The sequence below is a fragment of the Drosophila obscura genome, unplaced genomic scaffold (genome assembly GCF_018151105.1).
Source record: "Drosophila obscura isolate BZ-5 IFL unplaced genomic scaffold, ASM1815110v1 contig_13, whole genome shotgun sequence".
In the NCBI taxonomy this organism is placed as follows: Eukaryota; Metazoa; Arthropoda; class Insecta; order Diptera; family Drosophilidae; genus Drosophila; species Drosophila obscura.
Window position 1 is genome coordinate 322,020 of NW_024542713.1, and position 25,284 is coordinate 347,303.

Genomic DNA, 25,284 nt, shown 5'->3' on the forward strand with positions numbered 1-25,284 from the left:
GATCACAAGTGAACGACGAGCAGAAGAAGTTAGCAACGACGAAAAAAGAAGAACAACGAGGCGAGAATTAACAACGACGACAACGACGCGAGATTCGAAAACGACGACGAAAAAGACGAAGTCTCAACTAACGGCGTGAAATTAAAACTCACTTTAAACTTATGAAACTTAATCAATAAATTACAATATTAAATATAAGACCCCACTCTAATACTGCGTATAGTCTGTTAGCTTTTAGAATGTCTTTTAATATCTTTATAAAATTAATTTTTTTTAGCTGCTTCTGATCTATGCATATTAATGTCTATTGATACACGACTTAATGCGTCGGCGACTATGTTTTGTGACCCTTTCGTATATTTTAATTCATAACTTCAATAAATTAATTAACTTTTGCTTAAGCCAGTCGTATTTTTCCTCGCTCCTGCATTTTCAGCCTTTTTACCAATTTAATATTGATATTAATAATACTCAATATTAATTTCGTTTGTAAGAGTTGATGGATAAACAGCCAAGTTGATAGCCGCATTTGTCAGCTCTTTAGAAAAGTTCTATGCAACCAGATATAAGATACTTAAGTTATGTGAAAAGTAGAAGCACTTCCTCTGAAAAAAAAACTTGAAAAAATAAGAAATTTCAAAAATTCTTAAAAGAAATCATATTTTGTTAAAAAATTTAGATCCCGAAATCTATCAGAAAGAGTCATTTTGGGACACTGCGGGAAAAAAAAGTTCAATTTTATCGTAGTAGTAGTGATATCAGAGACTGATATTGAGTTAATGAGGTTGCAAATTAGCTCTGGTTGGATAAAGTGACTGGGAATCGAGCCTGTCGAAAGAATGTTAGTAGGATTTAAAGATGTGGAAAGTAGAGCCATTCTATGGTTGCCATCAACTCCTGAATTTATTATACTCGGTTTGAACTTTTTCTGCTTTTTCTGATGAGCCTCCCCCACAGCGGCTGACGAACGCCGAGAAAGAGCAACGCACCAGCAAGAGCATAAGTACAAGCAAACAAACGGTTATAAAGAGAGACATTACATTAAGAGATGCTCAACTACTCTTTGTGCTGCCATGGGCCGGCGCTTAGCCGAACATACTCCCCCCGTTGAAGACCACGGGTCTTTAACATCCTTCTTTGGCAGCCATATTTCCTTTGTTGATCCAGGTGATGTCTTTAGTATAGCCACTTCGGAAACCATGCCTGACTCGACGAGGGGGTCCAATACTCGTGCGAGGGGGCACTTCAGACTGGTTAATTGAAAATAACACAGGGGAAAGTGGATCTGATGCGCGAAACTGAGACACCTCTCCTGCAACTATCCATCCTAGCTTGGTTTCCTGAACACGTGGCAGACCAGCTCCCAATTGGATTTGGCCAATGCAGAGAAGCTCAAAGAACAGTCCCGCTTCAATAAGAATGTCCACAGGTTGAGACTTATAGAACTTGGGATCCGCTGTGTGTTGCAGGGAACGTTCCAGCTGTTTAGGTCGATATTGCAGTTAGGTTGACTGGACGTAATGGTGGGAGCAACTACTGCCGAAATGGGCGTGGCATAACTTGATGTGCGTGATTCCAGGTTGATCTCTACGCAGCATTCTTCCGATATGGCACGCGACTCGCCGAGACCATATACCAAAACATCCGACTCTTTTCTTTGAAGCTGCAACTGCTGAGCCAGGCGAGAAGTAATGAGATGCACCTGCGATCCAGAATCAAGCAAGGCACGGCATGGAATGAGTGTACCAGAGCGATTCCTTACGCTGATTATGGCAGTGGCAAGAAGAACGATGTCCTGCCTGTGACTCTGGGCCAAAAGCGATGTGGCTGACGCTGTTGCAGTATGTACAACGCCAGAGGGTCCCGCGGGCAATTGCGGAGCTGATGTAGAATGTGACAGTGATGACAGAATGGATTGAGAACCGAAAGACGGGGACTCGAAGTGAAGTAGAGTGTGATGTCTGGCACCACATATTCGGCAGGATCGAGAATGACATGCACCCTGCGTGTGGCCTGCTCGGAGACAGTTGGTGCACAGTGACAGCCTCTTAGTTTCCTGAAGCCGAAGTTGAGCGGAAAGATTCCCAAATTGTGAACACGCATAAATGGAGTGTCCTGGATCACCGCAGAATGTACAGACCTTGGAGCTGGTTGCGATTAGACAGTGTTTCCGACTGTTCTGGGTGTACATATCATTTGCGTGCTCTTGGGTTTCCAACCTCTGGCATCTCTGCTCCAGAAACGTGGCGAATTGCTGGCTGGAGGGTATGCTATCCAACGACGAGCATTCCTCCCACTTGGTTTGTGTGGCGCTGTCCACCTTCTGTAGTAGGCTGTGTATTAGGATGCAGTCAGCAATCTGCTCCTTTGTCCCCATACTTTGTAACGCTCGCAGATTGGCATTAACTGTATCCGAAAGGGACCGTAGTTGGGAAACAGATGAGGCCTCGACACGCTGCAAGCTCAGAATGTCTGTGACATGTGCCTGAAAGATGAGACGCTTGTTATTAAATCGTTTGCTGAGTAAATCTAGAGCAATAGGATAGCTGGCGTGGCTAAATTCCAGCGACGAGATCGTGTCCAGCGCTGGTCCCTTTAGGCATGATCGTAAATGCTGCAGCTTCTCGACATTCGTAAGGTCAGGGTCCTTATCTATAATGGAGGAGAACATGCCCCAAAACGAGGAATACTGAGCGTAGCCCCCACCGAACTCAGGTAGCTTCAACTCCGGCAGGCGTGGCCGACTTTGCACGACGACCGTAGTTGGGGCCTCTTCTACATGGTTCGCCCGCATTGTTGAACATGGTAGCATTGTGGGCTGCCGCTTGTTTAACTCTCGCTTCATGCGAATCTCCAGCATGACCACGCACTCGTCAAACTCATCCCTCAAGGGACTACCGATCTCATCGAGATCAATCTTCTCCAGGGCATTATGGTGCTCGTTGAATAAAGCTACAAGATCCGCTAGCAACTTCAGCCTCACGTTCTGCTCCTCCTCACTGAGCTCGCCAATCCTCTCCTTGCCGATGGCCGTTTCGATTCTCCGTGCCGCCCCTAGCATGGATTGCACCTTGCGCTGTAGAATGCAGCTTCCGAATCGACGAACAATGGTGAGGGGGGCAAGATTGAAGGGGTGCTATTAGAAGCCATCGGTGAATAACCTCGAACAGTTTTACACGAACTGTACAATCGATCTCAGCGTTCAAAACACACAGTCTTGCAGTTTTACAGATCAGCAGCGTGAGCTAACAGTTTGAAACGCACTGCACTTGTACATCCGACAACAAAAAAGGCATGCACACTGAGAGCACGAAACCGAAAGGAAACAACAGCAAGAAAGCAGACCGCAAAGCAGATGACGCGAGAACCGATTCTGTTGCGTGTGCACGCAGAACCGAAAAAACCGTGGTTCAAAGCAAATTTTTCCAACGACAATGTTATGATTTTTGTGATAAAACTTAACGAGTTTATGTTTCTATCACGTCGGGGTCACCAAATGTTGAGCTACTGAACTTTTTCAGTAGCGTTGTTTTGCGAGGTATTGAAAGACGATGATTGTTCAGGTAATATTTCACAGTTTACTGGACTTCAGCTTATATATATATATGTTTTGTACTGAAAAATAGCGAAAGGTGTGGATTTGCTAGCGAGAGTTTATGATGGGTCGATTGAAGACGCGGGGCCGGTTCAAGACCTTTGAAAGCGATATATTTATGCTATGAACGTATAGAACTTTTGGCAGGCAGGTCACTGCGCCAGACAGCAAAGCGTTTAAATACGGTGGTGATTGATCTTGAAGTATCTTTTGCTTTTTCTGATGAGCCTCCCCCACAGCGGCTGACGAACGCCGAGTACAAGCAAACAAACGGTTATAAAGAGAGACATTACATTAAGAGATGCTCAACTACTCTTTGTGCTGCCATGGGCCGGCGCTTAGCCCAACATATACCATCAACTACAACTCCAGGAGTTTCTTTTGCTCAGGCGTTAAGTTACAACAATGGGTCGTACGCCTCAGTCTCTAAGCCGACACTTCAACCAACAACAGCTGGAATAATGCAGCATCAGGCATCAAATCAGATTCCATAAATCTCTGCCCAACATACCCCTGCAAATCCATCCCAATTGCCTAGTGGAATTGAGTCAATGCTGGTAACTATAACAAACACAATGGTAGCAATACAACAAACGATGCAGGAGCTTATGCGCAACCAAAATCTCCTCCTGGAGCTCCTTATCAAACAGAAATCTGTTTAAATGTCCTGTCTAAATATATGTTTCTGGAATGCAAATGGCATTTCTCAGCACAAATGCGAGCTCTTACAGTTCCTCGCTCAACACGACATTGACTCTATGCTCATATCAGAGACTCACCTAACAAATAAAAACTATTTTCACCTCGATGGCTATAACTTCTATGAGACAAATCATCCCGATGGTAAGGCACATGGAGGTACTGGCGTTCTGATCAAGAATTGCATTAGGCATTATCCATTGCCTTCATTTGCTACACCTTATCTACAGACAACAGCAATTCATAATGAAATTCAGAGCGGCTACCTAAACCTAGCCGCAGTATACTGCCCACCACGCTTCTGCATTTCCGAAACAGAATTTTTAACATTCTTCGACCTACTAGGTGACCGATTTATAGCAGCTGGTGACTACAATGCCAAGCATACCCATTGGGGATCTAGACTTACCAACCCGAAAGGAAGACAACTATATAACGCTATAATAACCCCACGAAACAAGCTAGACTTTATCTCTCCGGGCAAGCCCACATATTGGACCACAGATCCAAACAAGCAACCCGACTTGATTGGTTTTGCAGTTACACGAAGGGTGCTGCAAGCTCAGATTAATGTAGATCACTTAACAGATCTATCATCGGATCACTCGCCCATTCTAGTTCACCTTTACGACCATCCACAGCTTTCAGAACGCCCACACTTTCTAACTTCTAGCAAAACAGATTGGCTCAAATACAGGAAGTACATAATCTCTCATATTGATAGCTGCCCAAACATTAATTGTAAAGATGACATTGATAGGTCAGTCGAAGCATTGGTATCCTCAATGTCACTGGCGGCAAAACACTAAACACCAATATTAGCATCTAATAAACTTTCCAACAGCAGTCGTACTTCTAGGCACATTGAAGTGCTGCTACGCGATAAAAGAAGGCTTCGCCGAGAGTGGCAAGCACACAGATCACCTGCCTCGAAAGAGCGGCTAAAAATAGCCAACCTCCTACTACGCAGAGCCCTAGAAGATGAAAATAACCGAGCTCAAATATCCTATATGGAGCAATTCTCCCCAACTATCAACCGATTCCCACTGTGGAAAGCAAAATCAGGCGTATGCCCACCAATCGAGAGTGAATCACCTTTGCGTACACAAACAGGAGAGTGGGCTCGCAGCAACAAAGAGAAGGCAAAAACATTTGCCATCTAGAAAACGTCTTCAAACCACACCCAGCAACAAATAGCTTTGTGCTCCCACCAACCAACAATCCCGAAGCTACTCCGCCTATCATATTCCAATCAGGAGAAGTCACAAGGGTCATTAAAGACCAAATCTCAAAGCAAAAGCAAGCTCCGGGCCACGATTTCATCTCCCCTAAAATGATCATAGAATTGTCGAGCTGTGCAGTGTATTTCCTTACTGTGATATTCAACAGCATGATGAAATGGGGCTATTATCCTCAAGAATGGAGGAAATCAGTCATCACAATGATCCATAAAGCCGGAAAAGACAAGTCCAAGCCATCATCATATAGACCTATCAGCCTACTGCCTTGCCTATCAAAGATATTTGAAAAGCTGCTCCTGAATCGTATCAAACAACACCTACACATCAACGGTGCAATCCCGACTCACCAATTTGGATTTCGCGAAAAACACGGCAAATTGTACAAGCCTCAAGCAAGCCGGTCGTGTTTCTGCATCGCTCTCGCATTTTTCGCCTAATCAAAAAAGAAACTTATAAACTGTAATTAATTCAATTTGTTCTTAAGTATCGGAGTTACACACATATTCATATTTTATAAAGCTTGTGTATACTCAGTGTTTTAAATTGATTTATTTCTTTTAATTTTTCTGTGGCTGCCGAACAAACATACATACATACATACATCTAACAGTGGATCGTTGCATTGCATTGTTTTTGTTTAGACAATTGTTATTGCTATTCGATCGGTTGCTTTGCTTTGCTTTGACTCATCAACTCATTGCTCTTTGGCACTCACCGTTCTCGCGCATAATCCGTTGCACTGCCTACTCACTCTCTGGATTTCACGCGAGCTGCACTCTGGCTCTCACTCTCACCATACGACGCCTGCATTCTTCGTTTATGGTCTAATATCTCGGCGCCTCTGCTTTGCTTTATTGGAGTTCGTCGTTAGCTTTCGTCACTTCGCTGCGCCGTCTGCCCTGTATATATGTACATACATACGTACATACATAACTGCTGATCATCGTGCTCTTTCTGCTGCTGCTGCCTGGTCTCTCATCTAGCTTGTCCTCTCAGTGCGTCTTTTTTCTCGCTGTGCACAGTGACCCAACAGCTGTTGAACATGGCTCTTATCTGCAGTGCAAAGAAATGCGAATTTGGTGGCACCATTAATGGTGATTCCTACCTCAGCTGCTGGCTTTGTGAAAATTACGCTCATATAAAATGTGCTGGAGGTGGTCACTTTGGACGTCTTAATGACTTAATACCGAAACGCATGGGTCTCACTTGGTCATGTTTGGCCTCCAGGGAGATTGAGGCGGAAATGCGCACCTTTATGAGACAAACGAGGAATGGTTTCCAAGATGTTCGGAAGCAATTCAATGCTCTCAACGAGAAGTTCCTTACGTTGGAATCGCAATTTCTGGGCCTCAAACTCTTGAGCGAGTCACCAAGAAGGAAAATACCGAACAACAACCTACTGCTGGTCTTACCTAGTGGAACGCCTGCCTCTCACCTACCACCGATGGACTCATTTTCTACTCCTAGTGGCCAACCTTCACCGATGGATGTCCATCCGCCATCGGAGGATCCAGCCTTTCTCACGCCTAACAACATAGTAGTTGCCTCAAAAATCCATACCCCTGTCAATTTAACTTTGGACTCAGTTGCCAGTGATGGAATTCCTAACAGTAACCAGCTTCCAGTTGCAAATGATTTGCCGGTCTCTGTTACATTGAATGGTGATGGATCGGCAGCCTCTTCTAGCTCCTCAGCTCCCGCCCGGAGACTTTTAGGAGTAGCTCCACCAGCTCGCTTTTCCGGTGTTCCACTCAGCGCGGTGGTCCCCCGCAAAGCAATCTTTGTCTCTCATCTTATTCCCGAAGCCACACCGGATGATGTCAAACTACATCTAAGCTCTTATCTTCAATCGCCGCCGGATAACTTTATTATAACTAAATTTAATTTTACACATAAGCGTAATATCTCATCTTTCAAAATTCTTCTTCCTGATTCTCTTGTATCCAAAGCTTTGGAACCGGCTGCATGGCCTGAGCACACTATTATGCATGAATTTCTGCCTAGAGACTCTACCCAGAATCCTCGAGTTACTCTCCCTAAGATTTCAAAAAACTAAGGAACCATTTCTCCATCCAATATCAGAACGTACGCAGTCTTTTAGGTAAATTGTCTAAAATACATACGGACAGTGCCTCTTTTGAATTCGACGCTATCGCCATAACTGAAACCTGGCTTAACTCCTCTGTCTCCGATCATGAAATTCTCGTCCACAAGTTCACCACTTATAGAATGGATCGTCCATCATTCGCTGGTGGGGTTCTTATTGCAGTGAAAACGGCATTTGCATCCGAGCTGTTTCCATTCAATAACATCCATGGTATCGAATTCGTTGCAGTCAAAATCCGTATTGGAACAGCATATATCTTTTTGACCTGTTCTTATATCCCACCCAGATCTGATGCCGTTGTTTATTTGAACCACCTTTCTGCAATTCAATCTGTAGTTTCTGCTTTAAGCTGTGCTGATCAGATACTAGTTATGGGTGACTTCAACATCCCATCTCTATCTTGGCAACAGGATGATTCAAACATGTTGCTACCTGGAAGTCAATATGATTTCGTCGAGGGGGTAACTGACGTCTCGCTTGCCCAAATTAACTCTGTCAGAAATAATAGAGATAGACTGTTAGATCTCATCTTTGTCAGCGATGCCTCTCGTACAACGGTTTTAAGAGGCAATCCGATATCTTTTCCTGAAGATCCGCATCATCCTACTTTATCTATATTTTTCGAGGTCTATATTACTAACACCATTTTACCTTCAAAAAGTCGTATAAAATGTTTTCGCAAAACTAATTTTATCGATCTTTGTCTACATCTCTCGCAAATTGATTGGTCCTTTCTTCAGTCCTCATCTCATATAGAGCCTACTGTCAATCTGTTGTACGAAACATTATACTCTGCCCTCGATACCTACGTCCCTGAAGTCACCGTATTTGTATCCTCTAAGCCTCCGTGGTTTTCCAAGTATCTGTCTTACCTAAAAAATAAAATCTCGGCTCTACAAAAGGTACCAGATAACTGGTTCTTTGTCTGTCTTTGCTCAATATTCTTCGGTTCGCTCTCAATTTCTTACGGTCAATAAGAAATGTTATAATGTATATCTTTCCCAATGTGGCAAAAATTTCCGTAGTAATCCCAAAAAATTCTTTTCGTTCGTCAAATCGAAACGCAAGTCTAACGTGTTCCCTTCTTCCCTTCAGTTACAATCTAAAACTGAAACTTCAGATCAAGGAATTGCAAATTTATTTGCCACCTTCTTTCAATCGACGTACTCCTCGGATACTTATGACTCCTCCACCCCTTATCCATATCATCTACCTCATGTAAATAACGTGTTTCTTCCCTTCCTTGATGAAAGTACAGTCTTCGAAGGGTTGTCATCAATTGACATCTGTTTCTCTGCGGGTCCAGATAAAGTTCCGAGCTGTATTTTAAAATACTGCGCTCAAGCCCTAACTCATCCTTTGACCTTCTTATTTAATTTATCCCTGGAGCATTCTCGCCTCCCCATGATCTGGAATGAATCCTACCTTATTCCTCTTCACAAGAAAGGGTCCAGATCTAATATCGAAAATTATCGTGGTATTGCTAAACTGTCTGCCATTCCGAAGTTGCTCGAGCACCTTGTTACTCGTCAATTGCAACACGCATGTTCTAGCATTATATCCCCGACGCAACATGGTTTTTTTAGACATCGATCAACATCTACTAACCTTTTAGAATTCTCGTCTCTAATCAACCGAGGATTTCAAAGTGGCTTGCAGACTGACGTCATTTTTACAGATTTCAGTAAAGCTTTTGATTCTGTTAATCATACTTTACTGATCCATAAACTCTCTTTATTAGGTTTTCCCACAAATCTTGTAAATTGGATATCATCGTACTTGTCGAATCGCACACAGCGTGTGTTGTTTAACAATGTCTTGTCGAATGTTGTCAAAGTAACCTCTGGAGTTCCTCAAGGAAGTCATTTAGGTCCGCTTCTTTTCAATTTGTTTGTGAACGACCTGCCCCAAGTTATTTTGCACTCAGTTACTTTAATGTATGCTGATGACGTTAAAATTTGTTTTTCCTTCTCCGACTGGTACTTGCATACTCGCCTACAACTTGACCTTGATGAATTAAGCATTTGGTGTTCAAATAACCTACTTTTCTTGAACCATTCTAAGTGCAAACTTATGACTTTTCACCGCCGTGCACCACATTTGGTCTCCTATTCTCTAGGACACCATGTCCTGGATCGAATCTCCACATCAAATGACTTAGGAGTCCTTTTCGATCACAAGCTATGTTTTAATAGCCATATTGCTTCAACTGTTAACAAAGCTAAGGGAGTTCTAGCGTTTATTAAGCGTTGGTCAAAAGAGTTTGACGATCCGTATATAACTAAAGCACTGTACGTCTCGTTGGTTCGCCCAAAATTGGAGTATTGTTCTTGTGTGTGGAGTCCACAATACAAGGAGCAACAAATTATTATTGAATCCGTTCAAAAACAATTTTTAATATTCGCCCTTAGACATCTAAACTGGGACTCTGACAGACTCCTTCCACCATACCTATCTAGGCTAAAACTACTGAATCTACCCTCTTTACACCATCGCAGAATTTGCAATGGCGTGGTATTCATGCATAAGCTCATTCTCGGGATTGTGAACTCCCAAACGCTTTTGGGACGAATCGATTTTTCGGTTCCCTCCAGACCAACCCGTACCTTCCGCCCCATCCGATTATCCATATGTAGATCTAATTACCCCAGCATGAACCTTTCCGGGTTTTATGCAATCATTATAATTACTTGTACCATTTAATATCCCCCGAATTATCCCTTGAAAAAATTATATTTAACATTTATCATTACCTTAGTTTAGAAAATGTGTAAATTGTATCTTTCCTTTCTGTCTTGTACATATATAATTAGTTTGTTTTTTTTTTTCCTTTTTATTCCTATTCCATAATTAGCAGATAATTGTTAATTGAAATAAATAAATTGAACAAGTAAACCGTATAGCCTCTGAGATACGAAATGCATTTGAAAGAGTAGTATTGCTTTGCTGTTTTTCTGGATGTCGCCCAGGCTTTCGACTTCGTTTGGTTAGCTGGCTTAATCCACAAAATCGAAATATTACTTCCACAGAACATCCATGGAATATTGGAGTCATACCTACAGCAAAGAAGTTTCGCAGTACGATGCAAAGATTTCCTCTCTGAATATCATCCAATTGAAGCTGGTGTACCGCAAGGCAGCGTGATTGGACCGACACTGTATATCATATTCACAGCAGATCTACCGACAAACAGCCTAACAACAACTTCGACATTTGCTGATGATACTGCCATATTAAGTCGCTCCAAGTGCCCAAGAAGGGCCACGGATCACTTATCATCTCATCTGGTGGCCTTAGAAAAATGGCTAGCAAACTGGCGGATACATGTAAATGAGCAAAAGTGCAAGCAAGGTGACATCACGTTAAACAGACAAACTTGCCCTCCATTATATCTAAGCAACATCAACATTCCCCAAACCAGCGAAGTAACATACCTTGGTGTTCATCTAGATAGAAGGCTTACTTGGCGTAAACACATCGAAGCGACGAGAAATCTACTTAAATTTAAAGCTAGTAATCTACATTGGGTAATAAACACCCGTTCACCACTAAAACTGGAGTACAAAGTACTTTTGTACAATGCAGTTCTCAAACCCATCTGGACATACGGCTCCGAGCTATGGGGAAATGCTTGCGTTAGTAATTTAGAAATAATCCAGAGAGCTCAATCGAAGATACTAAGAACTATCACTGGGGAACCCTGGTACATACAGAATGAAAATATCCATAAAGACTTAAATGTAGTGAAAGATTAAATTGCCAAAATAGCCCATCCTTGCGCAGTCTTTAACTTGGCACACGACTCCGGCGAAGAGACCTCCCCACCCAGCAATAATACTTAGTTAGGGACGTGCTCTAAGTAATTAAGTGTAATTAATTAAATAAATATATTAGGTTGAGATCTGCAGAGATCTGCAGAGATCTTGAGAACTGCTGGACTGATTTTGATGGTTTTTGATAGTTTTCTCATCGAAAGACTAGCTTATCAGCAAGCCCCGCACGCCCACAAACGGCGGCGGCCGGCCAAAGGGCGCACGCAGGCCCCCCCCGCCCATACACAGTCAACAGGTTTGGAATTTTTTAAAAACATTTTTTTTTACACATTTTTATCGGTCCTTTAAGTATTTTATAGTTCTGAGCTAACTAACGATAACTAACCAACTGGTGTTACGCCTGAGTAGAACAACTCATTGCAAATTTTGAAAAAAAAAAAAATTGCTCATTTTAACCTTCAAAAAAGGTAAGGATTAGTTGTGGGGACGGGAAACGTCCACCCCAAAAGATAATACAACATGCCGGTCGCGTCCGTCCGTCGTCCGTTTGCGCGTGCGCTCCAGGAGGTAGGCAACCAATCTGTTCCAGGTCTCCCCGCATGCCCCCCCCCCCCCACACAGCGTGGGGCCCACACCGCCCGCCCCCCCCCCCCCGCCCACTCCCCCCCCCCCCGTCAGGCGACCTAGCGGAGGTAAATGAACATACACAATTACATGTTGGAATATACATTGTAATTATATCAGAAAAAAAAAAAAGAAAATTTTTTTTTATTTAAAAACAAAGACAAAAATGTATATACTGACTGAGTAAAGGAGCGTAATAGATTATAGGATCGTTAATTAATGGATAAATGATTAAAATAAAAAAATAACATAAAAAAACCATAATTATATTAACCCAATATAGAAAGTCATTTTGGCCACAGCGGGAGAAAAAGTCAATTTGTAGTGTGTAACTGATAGTACTGATTTATCAATAAACCCACCAAAACATCCAATGAACATGTCTATCAACCATTATTGTCCCTGGTACAAAATAAAAAATTAGTATAGTTAATGGAGAGTATTTATTCCATTTAAATAACACTACTCGACAAAACCGAACTTTTTTTTCCTCAAGGATCCAAACCGACTTTTTCTGATAGATATGGGGCTTTAAAATTTTTTAAAGAATTATGGTTTTTTTTCTATGGCAGAACTTTTTTTTGAAGAATTTTTGAAGTCTGGTATTTTTTTTTAAAGCTTTTTTCAGAGGTAGCGATAGTTTTTTTCACATAACTTTAATATTTACGTCTGGTTGTACAGAACTTTGCTATTTTGAAAAGGTAATTAAAACAGCTAGAAGTTGAGCCCAAATACTTTGTGATTTCAGCTTACCGTCTGGGAAATATAAAGCATTGAAATGCAAAAATGATGATTTTTGTGGGGTATTTTTAACGAAATTTTGACTTTAAAAACTCAGGAAAAGTCGAAAAAAAATTATATCTTGTGTCTCTATTTTTTTGTGTATAGGTGCGTTAATTTGGCGTCGTTTAAGGTATCGCTCATTAAAATCTATGGAGAGACTTTGGAGCTAAAATTCGTTAACCAAACCTAAAAAATGGAAAAAATGAACAAAAAATACCTTTTTGAAGGCGGCGGGCCCAACTGCCAATTGGGAACAAAGCAAACGAGCAAGGGTTGTACATTTGGTACCTGATCGCGATATAATAGATAACACAAGATATAATTTTTTTTCGACTTTTCCTGAGTTTTTAAAGTCAAAATTTCGTAAAAAATACCCACAAAAATCATCATTTTTGCATTTCAATGCTTTATAATTCCCAGACGGTAAGCTGAAATCACAAAGTGTTTGGCATTAACTTCTAGCTGCGTCAATTATCTTTTCAAAATAGCAAAGTTCTTTACAACCAGACGTAAGATACTAGAGTTATGTGAAAAAAACAAGCGTTACCTCTGAAAAAAGCTTTAAAAAAAATACCAGTTTTCAAAAATTCTTTAAAAAAAAGTTCTGCCATAGAAAAAAAAAAATATCATCAAACCATTTCTAAGCCCCAAATCTTTAAGAAAAAGTTCGTTTTGTTCCTTGAGGAAAAATCGTGTTGACTAGTGTAATCACTCTGAAGTTTACCTTAAGGAGCGAGACGAAGTTCGCTGGTCCGCTAGTATCTATTAAAATAATAATACAATACAAATGTTTTTTCGTTTTTTAACGCTAGATGATCATTCGACGAATTATTTCCATTACCTTTTGTCGTTTTAACTTTCCGGTATTTCAATTAGCTTTTAAGAAGGGCAAAGTTTGTTACAACCAAATGTAAGATACTTAAGTTATGTGAAACAAAGAAGTGCTACCTCTGAAAAAAGAATACAAGTTCTTAAAAATAAGTTCTGCCGTAGAAAAAAAAAAGAATGAAGAATTTTAGAAACTTGATATTTTAAATTTTTTCTACATAAGTCATCTACATCTACAGTGTATATTCTACGTCTAACATGTAGACTCTTCATGTACTATTTAGATTCTACATCTTCTCTGCTAGCGGGCAGTCGCGCACTGAACGACTCTCGTGCCGGAGGAGGTGGGGGAAGCAACTGAAAATTAATTTCTTCATTCTGGCTTTATTTATGATCTGATCTGATTAAGATTCGGCAATCGGTAGATATGGTCATTCTCTACGATACTGTATCTTTATCGTATCTTTAAAATTGTGCCTGCCACAGATTTTCGTCCTTTGTGTGGGCGGAAGGAGGCGGGGCGAAATTTTGAATTACACTTTTTGCAGTGTGATATCACTTAAATGCCAGTTGGGACTTAAGTTCATCTTTTTTTGTTGCGATCTCAATCTATTAGTCTTGAAAATTTCTGTTCAACGCCTCAAGGAGGCTTTTTATCAATCAGCATCAATAACTGTGGAACATTGTGGTTGCATAGATGAGAAGTGAGTCGAATAATACGTTCAACGTAAATTTTTTTCCAATAATTGGAGGGTATAAAATATAGAATATTCCATTCTCGTTTCCGGCATCTTCAGTTGATCGACACCCATTCCGTCACCCGCTCCCGTTCATATTTGAAAACCATCTTCTTGTGCAGCATCTTTATTAATCTGTTAACATTAGGCTGGGCCAAAATTTGAAAACAATTTTTTTTAGTGTTTCAAGCAGACACCCCTATTCTTTTTAGTTCCTTTTTAGTAAATAAAATTATACAATTTTTTTCAAATTTGTAGTTTATAGCCTGCATCCATTTCTGGGATGGTCCGTAAGGTTCTGAGTTCCAAAAATTTCCCAGTTGGTGGAATAAATCCATCTGGGATGTTCCTAATTCGCACGTTTCTGTGTGGTATTTTTTCGATAATTGTCAAATGTAACCATAAATATTGGACATTCACAAAAAAAAATTTACTGCGAAAATGTAAACAATGACAAACAGGAAAATAAAAAAAATAAAAAAAAAACAAATTAACATCTGATATGGGCAGTTCCGCCAAAAGGTCCACCAAGCCAAAAATCATAAAAAGTCAATAAAAACCGATTTCTATATAATTTTTCCCGGATATTTTTTTCTAAATTTATTGAAAGGTAACTAATTTACTTTATTCACATATAATTTCATTAACTTTCATCCTAAAACCTATGAAAATAAGCAAAAGTTCACGTTTTTGGTATTTTCTGGTATTTTTATAGACATGTTTTCTTTTACTATTATCTCCTAGGAAGAAGATGATTCTTGATAAAAGTTTCTACTTAAAGTCTTTCTAATATATTAAACTACCTTAAACCATTATCAGAACGTTGGTCAAACCTTGGCTAACAGTATGTTTTTAGGCTTTTATAATCGCGGAATTTGGTAACGTAACGCCAGTAACGTTCGCCAGATGCCTCCGCGGATTTTTAACAAAAAAACAGGAAAATTAACTCTCAATACTTCATTTATTAGCACAAAAAATGTTGTACAGATAGCCCTATCCAATTCGCAGAGTTTTGCCATTTTGTACCCCAACCTCGAAAACCCCTTCTGTTTTATGTAACGCACTTTTAGGTCATACTTTGGCTTATATCTTTAAAACCGTACGCTCGATTATTTCCATTTTTTTTGTGAATATAGGTCTAACCAAAGTATATTCAACGAGGATAATCTTTTTTCCAAATTTCAGTTTTTTTACTATCTTTTTCAACATTTTGTCGTACGAATGTAACGTAACGCCAGATAGGAACTGCCCATATGTCAGAATTGTCTCAGTCAGAAAAACTAGGTTTGTGGACTGGAATTTCTTTTTTGCTTCTCAAAAAACATAGAATATATAATTGTATTTAAAAATTGATTGAATTTAGTAGAAGCAGGCACAAATGACCACGCTTCAGGGTTTTCAAATCAAATCCATTCCAATAAATTCTACTCGTCAATGTTGACCTTATTATTATCATCATCTATGTCCAGCAACATGCTTAGATTGTGCAAGAATATTATTAGGGCCGAGTGTGCGAGCGAGAAAGTTAATGAGTAGCGTGGTCTCGTGTTGGAGTTGGTGGGGGAGGTGGGGGAAGAAACTGAAAATTTATTTCTTCATTCTGACTATAATAATTATTTGATTTAAATTCGTCAATCAGGTAGATATGGTTATTCTCTACGATACTGCATTTTTAGTATTCTGGTATCTTGTGGCAAATTGTGGCTGCCATAGATTTTCGTCCTTTGTGGGGGCGGGTCGAAATTAAGAAATACTCTTGTAACAGTGTGATATCACATAAGTCTGGAAACAGATTTTATAGTCTCTGAGAACTAGGCGACAAACAAGAAGGACAGACGGACAGACAGACATGGCTACATCGACTCGGCTAGTGATGCTGATCAAGCATATAGGGTCGGAAACATTTCCTTCTCTGCGTTACACGCATCCACTTTTATAACAAATACAATAAACTCCTTAACTCTTTGAGTACGGGTATAAGAGGATTGATTTTGTCGAGTAGTGTTATTATATAGATTCGTTGGCCCGCAACTTCGCGCTTATATAAATTTTAGCGCACAAAATTGAGCCTCCCTCATTTTGTTTATCTGATTTAATAACTACCGTTAAGCTTCAAAAATTAATTTATTTCACTTTCTTACCTTACAGCTGGCACCTCGAGAATATCCCATTCAACAGACATATAAAACTCGGATAAATCCACACCAACATCCACAACGTTGCTTCCCAGTTGCTCATCCATATGCCTCAAGTCAACCTTAGAAAATTCAAGAGATTTAAATTGAAAATGTGGTGAGTTAATGCTGTTTTTACACATAATTATAAATAATTTGAAGAAAACGTGATCTTTGTGATAAATAAAACAATAAAAACCAAATTATGATACATTTATGAAACTTATGTAGTTTGCCAATTTAACGTATGTAGATAAAAACTCGGAAACACATGCAAACTATTTAAACCTCATTCAAAAATTTAGTTACTGTTTTTTAACATTAGATAGCTTTACGAAAACTAATAAAAAATTATTACAAAATGCAACAAAAAGTTTAGCTTCGTGGCCGAAGCAGTTAATACCTTTACAGATCGACCTATATATATGTATTAGTCATTCTGTACTGATTATTTTAGACAGTTATGTATCTGTATATGCAACAGTATTTTTTCTTCACAAGTAGGTATGATATGCAAATTTGTATAATTTTTAGCTGGGGTTTGAATATACATACGAAACATACATACGAAACTTCTTCTTTGTTGACAAATAAATATAATTAAAAAATTCGAGTTACTCAATGACTTTTCTTATAAGTAAAGTAATTGAATCTTGCTGCGTCAAAATGATAATTGCCATAGCTGATTTACTTAATTACTTAACATTTTTTAATTTGTTCAAAATTGTGCTGTTTGGTTTGGATAGACTACTTCTAATATATTCTATATTATATGAATATATACACCCAGTAGATATAATACGTTTTTGGTGTATTACTGTTACTCTTTGCTAAAAGTGGTTTTACAACACAACAAAATAAATAAACAAAATAAATAACACAAAATAAAATTGTACTGATAGCAATAAAAAATAAGCTGTTTTTTTCGACAGATGGGAAAATTTGCAGCTATTCGTAAACGTCGGATGAGAGTACATACTCGACCAAAACCATGGAATAAGGGGCACTTAATTACACTACTCGACAAAATTGAACACTCGACACTACTTTTTTTCCCGCTGTGGACCAATTACTTTTTCTTTTTTTTAATGGTTTAGTTTTTTTTTAGAATTTTAAAATCTGGTATTTTTTCATGTTTTTTTTCAGAGGTAGTGCTTATTTTTTCCACATAACTTAAGTATCTTATATCTGGTTGCATACAACTTTGCTTTCATCATTTATTGCGGTATTTTTTTCCGAAATTTTGACTTTAAAAACTCAGGAAAAGTCGAAAAAATATCTTGGCAAACATTTTTAGTTTTGGATATACGCATAGATATAACTAGGCGTCGTTTAAGGTGTCGTTTTTAAGAATTCATGGATAAACGGCCAAGTTGCAGCCGTTTGACCAAAAGGACTCAAAACTCATGTTACCTGAAAAATACCGTTGCTGGTCCAATGCCAAAGGAACACGTTCAGGTACCAAAAATTTAACCCCTTTTCGTTTTCTTTGTTCCCAATTGGCAGTTCGGCACGCATTTTGTGTCTATTATTTCATGTTTTAGGTTTGGTTAACGAATTTTAGCTCCACCGTCTCTCCATAGATTATGAACAATAACTTAAACGACGCCTAATTAATGTGTGTATCTAAAACTAAAAATGCATGTCAAGAACTATATTTTCCTGAGTTTTTAAAGTAAAAATTTCGGAAATAAATAGTTATGTGAAAAATAGAATCACTAAAATTCTTTAAAAAAAACTAAACCATAAAACTAAAACCATAATTCGTTAACCAATTTTAAATCGCGAAATCTATCAGAAAAAGTCATTTTGGGTCACAGCGTAAATGTCGTGTTGACTAGTGTTTTTTGCCGTATATTTTCTCAGATGTGAAAGGGGATAAAAAAAGCTGGTGATCTACATTCTCAAAGGCCAGAATATAGGCATCAGAGTAGCCGACTTGCGGGTCCTTCACAGTAAATAGCCCGATTAGTCATTGTTGCCCTATGGTGGAACGACTCTTTGAAAGACCCAAGGGCTAATGCCCTCTGCACATTGAGCCCATCAGGGGGGAACGGTGGGAATTTTTGAAAGATGTGAAACACCGATTCACACTGAGACCATCCACCATCCATGAGAAACAGCTGATGCTCACAATTGCGTGCGGTGAAAATTTGTAAACATTCATAATTAAAATTAATATAAATAACATTGCAATGGTTGTGAATGTGATTCAGCAGCAAAACATATTCTGGCACAAGCTAATCAAGTTGCTGGACATGGATAATGATGATTATGAAGCAATCATTGACGAGGAGAATTTATTGGAATGGATATCAGTTTTGAAAACACTGGTCTTTTCTGACTGCTTCTACTAAATCCAATCAATGTTTTAAATACAAATATATATTCTATGTTTGTTGAGAAGCGGTTTTGGGACATTTTGGGAGAAGGATGTACCCGAAAACAATGAGGCGTATTTTAAGGAAAGTTTCCTATAGCCATAGCACTGTATACTTTGGACTCTTTTTCTGAGTACAGAATAGTCGGAAGGCTGTCAGCCCATAGCGTGTGCAATATAATGCATGAGTTTTGCAGAGCATTCATAAAAGAATTCCCAGTCCACAAACCGAGTTTTTCTGCCTGAGACAATTCTGACATATCTGATGTTTTGATGTTGTTTTTGTGCCATTTGCCTGTCTGTCAATGTTTACATTTTCGTACTGAATTCCGATTTTTTGTTGTGACTGTCAAATATTTATGGTTGCGTTTGACAATTATCGAAAAAATACCTCACAAAAACGTGCTAATTAGGAACATCCCAGTTGGAGGGTGAAATAACTGGGAAATTTTCGGAACGGAAAATCCTTACGGACCATCCCCGAAATGGATGGTGGCCTGTGGGAATAGGATATAACACTATAGAACAATGAGTTGAGAAGGTCGAAACGAACTACATGGAAAGACCAAAGCGGAAAGATCAGACTGTATTTCAAAGGCATAAGAAACACAAATAAGCTAAATGCAAGCATACATGTAGATGCAAGCTACACCAGCACGCCATGGGAACCAGCAAGCTGTTCCTAGAGACTCATTTTTCATGGTGTGAGCTCGTGTGTGCAAATTAAGCAATGAAGGCACACACAAAAATGATCTGCTGGTTATTCACTACTGTGATTAGACCAATGCATAATGGGCCAGTTTTTTTGGCATGTGGACTGAGAGAACAGCTGACACCCAGCTCAGGAATATATGTTCAACAATTATGTGAATGGTGCAAGATGTAGGCCAAAACTGTCCGCAAAACCAAAAAGAGAGATGAAAATTATTTTTTTTTGTTGTGCAACAATATATGCCGCCACCAACCCAATCACTTGATCGTAAGAGTGAATTTTTGTTCCTTTTTTAATTTCAGTTGAATTTCACAATTGACTCTGTTTACAAAACACAGCTGATTCATCAGCCCTGTTTTAGCTATATTCCACACCCTCACGGAAAACCTAGTAAATTCCTGGCACAAATTTTCGGCGGTGCTGGAGAGAGGCCTTTAACAGAAAAATTTGTTGAATAAACAAAACTCCAAATAATGATACTGCGAAAAATAAAAAAATTTTCAAGCAAACAAAAGTTATAAGTTTTTATTTCAAATGAAAAAAGAAGGGAACTAGCGTGAAAAAAGGAGAGCCCCCAGATTGATGGTTGCCTAAGGTCCCGTTTAGGGTTGATCCGGCCCTGAATAGGTCGGAAAAATGCAAAAACAACTACATTGCTTGGGCATGAGTCAGCACATCGATGTTCAACTCGATTTTGGTTTTAAAGTTGTTATTTGTTTGTGTTGTGTATATGTACAGTGGACTGAAATCGGAAAGAGGTGGAAAAAGTCAAAAATATTTTATGAACGCTTTGAATAAAATAATTGTACACATCTAATAAAAAATATTTCCAGAGCTTTGCGGAGCACTCAAAGTTGAATCTTTTTCTGTGAGAAATAATTTTTTGAACTCTTATTCACTTTATAAATTATTAAGCTGTGCCCACCTCGAACATTCTCGATGACGAACAGTGGTAGCCGTCGGGCAGCGGGGACGAGGCATAGCCGAACAGCCATAGAACAGCTTTTCGGTCGCTTATTCAGCATCTTGGTTTTGTATCGTCTTTGATTTAACTTAATATTTTGAAAGGGCACACATTGGATAAATCGAATCAATAAATAAAAACATTTTAGTAGCAACGGTGCATTTTTGCAGCGCTTACGAAATTAGATGTGTGCTCAGCTGTTTGTCTGTCGAAATTTAAACTTGTTATTAACACTTTTTGCCTTATCTCTTCATATTTTACATTTTAAGACATATGAACAAAATCACAAAGATCGTACAATTGGGATATTTAAGATTTGTATTTGAAAGAAGAAAATAAGATTTATGCAGTAGTATTAATTAAATACCTATAATTAATCAGTATTCAAGTTCGATTATACTAAAATATCAAATAATAACAACAAATTTCTTCCTTAACAATGTGTCCTTATATGGGCGTTGTGGGTGGGCGTGGTCGGATTGACTTGAAAATTTTCTCATAAACTTTTAGTGCTACTATGATCTATTTAACCAAATTTCATCTCTCTATCTATAATATTAGACATTATGGAAAGAAAAGAGAATCTGGCCCATTGTGCAATGCTTCAATAGTGTGAAGAAAAAAGATTTCTCAAAGAAAAGCAAAGGAGGATCTATCCAAACGGAAACACTGTGTGTAGCATGACTTAGGAGTGGTGAAGGGTGTGCCTTCCTTACCTATTCTGATGTAGAACGTATCCAAATTAATAAGTATATACTTAACAGGACATCAATATCCTTGATTATGGGATCGGTACACGAACGGGTCCAAGTTTGACAATGGGGATACAATGGCTGGAAATGTGGGAGCACGGTTTAATAAAGCCATAGCCATAATAAAATCACCACCATTTACGCATTATAAGTATGCGTATGCAGAAGAATGCGAGGTGCTCACATGACAACCAGATTTTAGTTAAACGTGCATGGCTGGTATAGATCAATTATGCCTAACATCGTGATTGAAGTACCATTCCGCATTGTTATTAAATTTTTGTTTAACACTTATAGCCTAGTACTCAGATCGAAAAAACACCTAGCGAACAGAATCAGGGTTGATATTCGTATGAAACCGATAAGAAATGTTTTACGGCAAAAACTGTTTTCTAGGCTCTGTACGGAAGGCAGTACTCAGATCAAAAAACAAAAAGGTCGGTATATACTGGAAAGGTATCAGAAGTATTTGCTTGTTTTTTTGGTATGTTTCGACCCACCTGGAAAAAGATATCAATTTGATATCTTTTGCCAGCAAACACGAAGCAAACATTGCAATAAGAGAACAAAAAACCAAATGAAATATTTTAATAATGAAGACAAATAGAATCTAATTAATGCAATATAAAGGACAATTATATGGATATTATAATATAATATTTTTATTAATTTTCATAAATATAAAACAAATATTGCTTTCAAAACAGTTTGTCTTCACGGTGGTCGGCACGGGTGGCGTCGCCATCTGCTGCTGCTGATAGTCAGACACATTACCTTGCCAATAAAATATTGGGGAGCCCAGGATATGCCTGGGGAAGAGCGGCCCCAGCCGAAGAAGTGCATTTTGTTAACTTTAAACAAAACCAAGCAGCGGTCTGAGCAGTGGAACCGTTCGGAATGCAGTGCACACCTCTGGTCACACCACTAGTCGCTCGAAAAATATATGACTTCTGTTAGCTAGCAAACAGTTTTTCGATCTGATAGCCTTTTTACACTGGGCGCGTCTGCTATCGATATCGGCATAGACGCAATGAAGCAGAAAAGGCCTTTACATTGGAAGACGTGCGTCTTGAATTTGGATTTGGGTGTTTGATGACAAGGAATAATACACAAATTTTTTGAAAATCAACAGAATTAAGCAAGACGTCAGGAAAATGGACGAAAAAGAATTGATTCTCATATTTAAATATTATTTTCAGACATTTCATTGTAGAGTTTGTGGGAGTTCTTCTTCAAATTATGAAAACCACCGAAGTTCGTCTCCAGCAGTGTCTTAATGGCATCAGGGGGTCAGAAAAATTTCATATGATAATAATACAATAAGTTTCAAGTATTTTATTTAATGACTTTATGTATATTTTCACCTTTTTGCACAATCATACATTTTTAGCGCCAAAATTTGATTTTTTATCTATAATTTTTTGTTGTTATTAGTGGTGATAGTTGCGCTGATAGGCAGAAAATCCCAAAAATGAACAAAAGCAATCGAATATATCGAATAGACGCACATGAATCAGAAAGTGACGCAACTTTTTGCCACCACTAGGGCCCTATGCTTAACCTATGTAAAAAAAACTGCGTCTCCGGCAAGACGCAAAGAAGCATGACGCAGTCCCAATGTAAACAGCCTATGAGTACTAGGCTTATTGCTTGAAATATGTTGTGAGCTATATACATACAGTTGTGTTCAATGAAATAGTAGTGCCGCACCTCATCACTTTCAAAACCATTTTTGAGATATTTCTAGTCTTTCAAATTGAACAAGTGATACCTTTACGGAAAGCCTGGAATGTAAGCATTAGAAACTTGAAGAAACCCCATTACATTTGCATTCTATCTTCTTGTTATTTATGACTTTAGACAACTACCCATGATATCTGCTGTTCAATGAAATAGTAGTGCTGGGTTAAATTTATTTTAAAAAATGAAAAAACAAAGCAAATTAATTTAAATAAGTCACCATCCGTAAGCTCAATTTGGTTATTGTATAATTTGATGAAAGAAAGTTTTGGACATAGCGGTACTTTTGATTTTGAGGCGTTGGAGAAATCATTGTCGGTCAAGAAGAGGAGACCTAAGAGTTAAACTAAAAACTTAAGGCAGGAGGTATAATGGGATTGAAAACTAAGTTGTATGCACTCTCACTATTGTATTTAATTAATTAACTATAAGAAGTAGACTAAAAATCGATTTTCTATGCGAAAAAATTATTTTTTAGAGGATGGTCGGCGATGGTCGAAGGCAAGACCAGGCCTTAAATATCCTCAAAAATTATGAAAAAAATTTTAAATCGCTCTGTCAGTGATGTGACGGTTCTTAGACGGTTGATTACACATTATTTGAATGCAAGAAGTCCCAGAAAGCTCCGCGTTTGGGTCTAAGAGTACATGGGTGCACGACTTCAGTTTGGCCTGTGTCACAGTGACAAAAATACTTTTGACTAAAGATAGTAAAGTTGTATTATATGTTAAGATAAACTCAAAAGATTATGTTTGGCATTCACAGAAATCCGATTACCACCTAAAATCATGAAAAAATTAGCATTGGGCATGCTAGGCTGAGCCTTATGGGGCCCAGCTCATATGAGCTAGTACTTTCTGGCCTGGCGTTTGATTATAGTATGGTTTTGAGCGAAACTGAGGATGTAGGCATACTTTAGAATACATTACATTCATATTACAGTTGAAAAATTCCTGCTAAAAGGATATTTTAACCGGATAATGACTTGAAACACCCATAAAAGCTCGCTAAGAATTGATTTTTATCGGAAAAGATCGACGTTTTTCCATGGCCAACTGTCCAACTGGATATTAATCTCATCGAAATCTTATGGGGGAATACCAAATACATTATTGCAACTGCAAATCCGTGAACCAGAGCGAAGTTTTAGCAAGTGGTTCATGGATTATTGGCTCAAATCCTATTGAAGCGTTGGTAAGAGAATAATGACCCATATCCGGCCGGTGCAAGTTCGAAATGAAAACCAAATTGATTAAAAACTAAATATTAAAGCTCAGGAAACATGAAAAACATGAAATATATGTTTTTATTTGAGATTCGTTGTTTTTTTCAATGTTCTAAAAAAACACTACTATTTCATTGAACAGCAAATTTCATGGGTATTCGGCTTATGTCATGTAAAACAAGAAAATGGAATTCAAATGTATGGATATTTCTTCGGGTTTCTAATGGTAACAGTCCAGTCTATTTAAAAAGGTATCATTTGTTCAATTTGGATAACTGGAAGTGTCTCAAAAAGAGTTTTGAAAGTGATGAGGTGCGGCACTACTATTTCATTGAACACAACTGTACATACATGGTTGTAATTTTCGAAATTTTTTTGGGATCTTTTTAAATCCACTTACTATTTCCTTTTAGAATTCCTTTTTTTATGCTAAAGATCAGTCATTCATCTATGATCTATAAGAAAAACCTATAGCCTCTTCTCGCACAGATATTCCCTTTCATTGAAAAATAAAAACAAATAATTTATGTTTGTATGCATACCAACATATAAGACTTCTGTGTAATATAGTTGATAGGAACGATGACTATATGAAATAGTCGCATGGCTATTTAATATTTAGTTTAATAATTATTATTATAATCCATAGTTCCGAGACTACGGAAAATTTGCGTGCATAGATGGGCGCCTTTCTTAATAAACAATATCACAGAAATACACCCTTAAAGGTCGCTCTTAAAATCTAACCACCGTTATATTATCTATTACTTAGAAATACAGCATGCATTTTCTTTTTTTAACCATTTCTAGTTCATACATTTTTATTTTCGGTTATACAATTGTATTATAAAGGTCGTACCATTAACATCACAGGTAATAAATACTCTACTTTTTATGTGGAACTGGTAATTTTTTATATGATTTATTCTATTTTTAAAGGGCAAGCAAAC

General features: G+C 38.4%; 1 protein-coding gene across 11 annotated transcripts in view; it reads right to left on the minus strand.

The window, feature by feature from the left end:
• The window catches only part of LOC111078115 (acetylcholine receptor subunit alpha-like), a 268,805-nt gene that overhangs the window by 91,314 nt on the left and 152,207 nt on the right, over positions 1-25,284 (minus strand). For 9 of the 11 annotated variants that reach the window (XM_041595520.1, XM_041595518.1, XM_041595523.1 and 6 more), the window contains one exon: positions 16,529-16,644. In XM_041595520.1, coding sequence (XP_041451454.1) covers positions 16,529-16,644 — 116 coding nt within the window. Of the gene's footprint in view, positions 1-16,528; positions 16,645-16,919; positions 16,941-17,540; positions 17,631-25,284 lie in introns of those variants that run through there. The other 2 variants (XM_041595533.1, XM_041595535.1) reach the window with 2 other exon arrangements.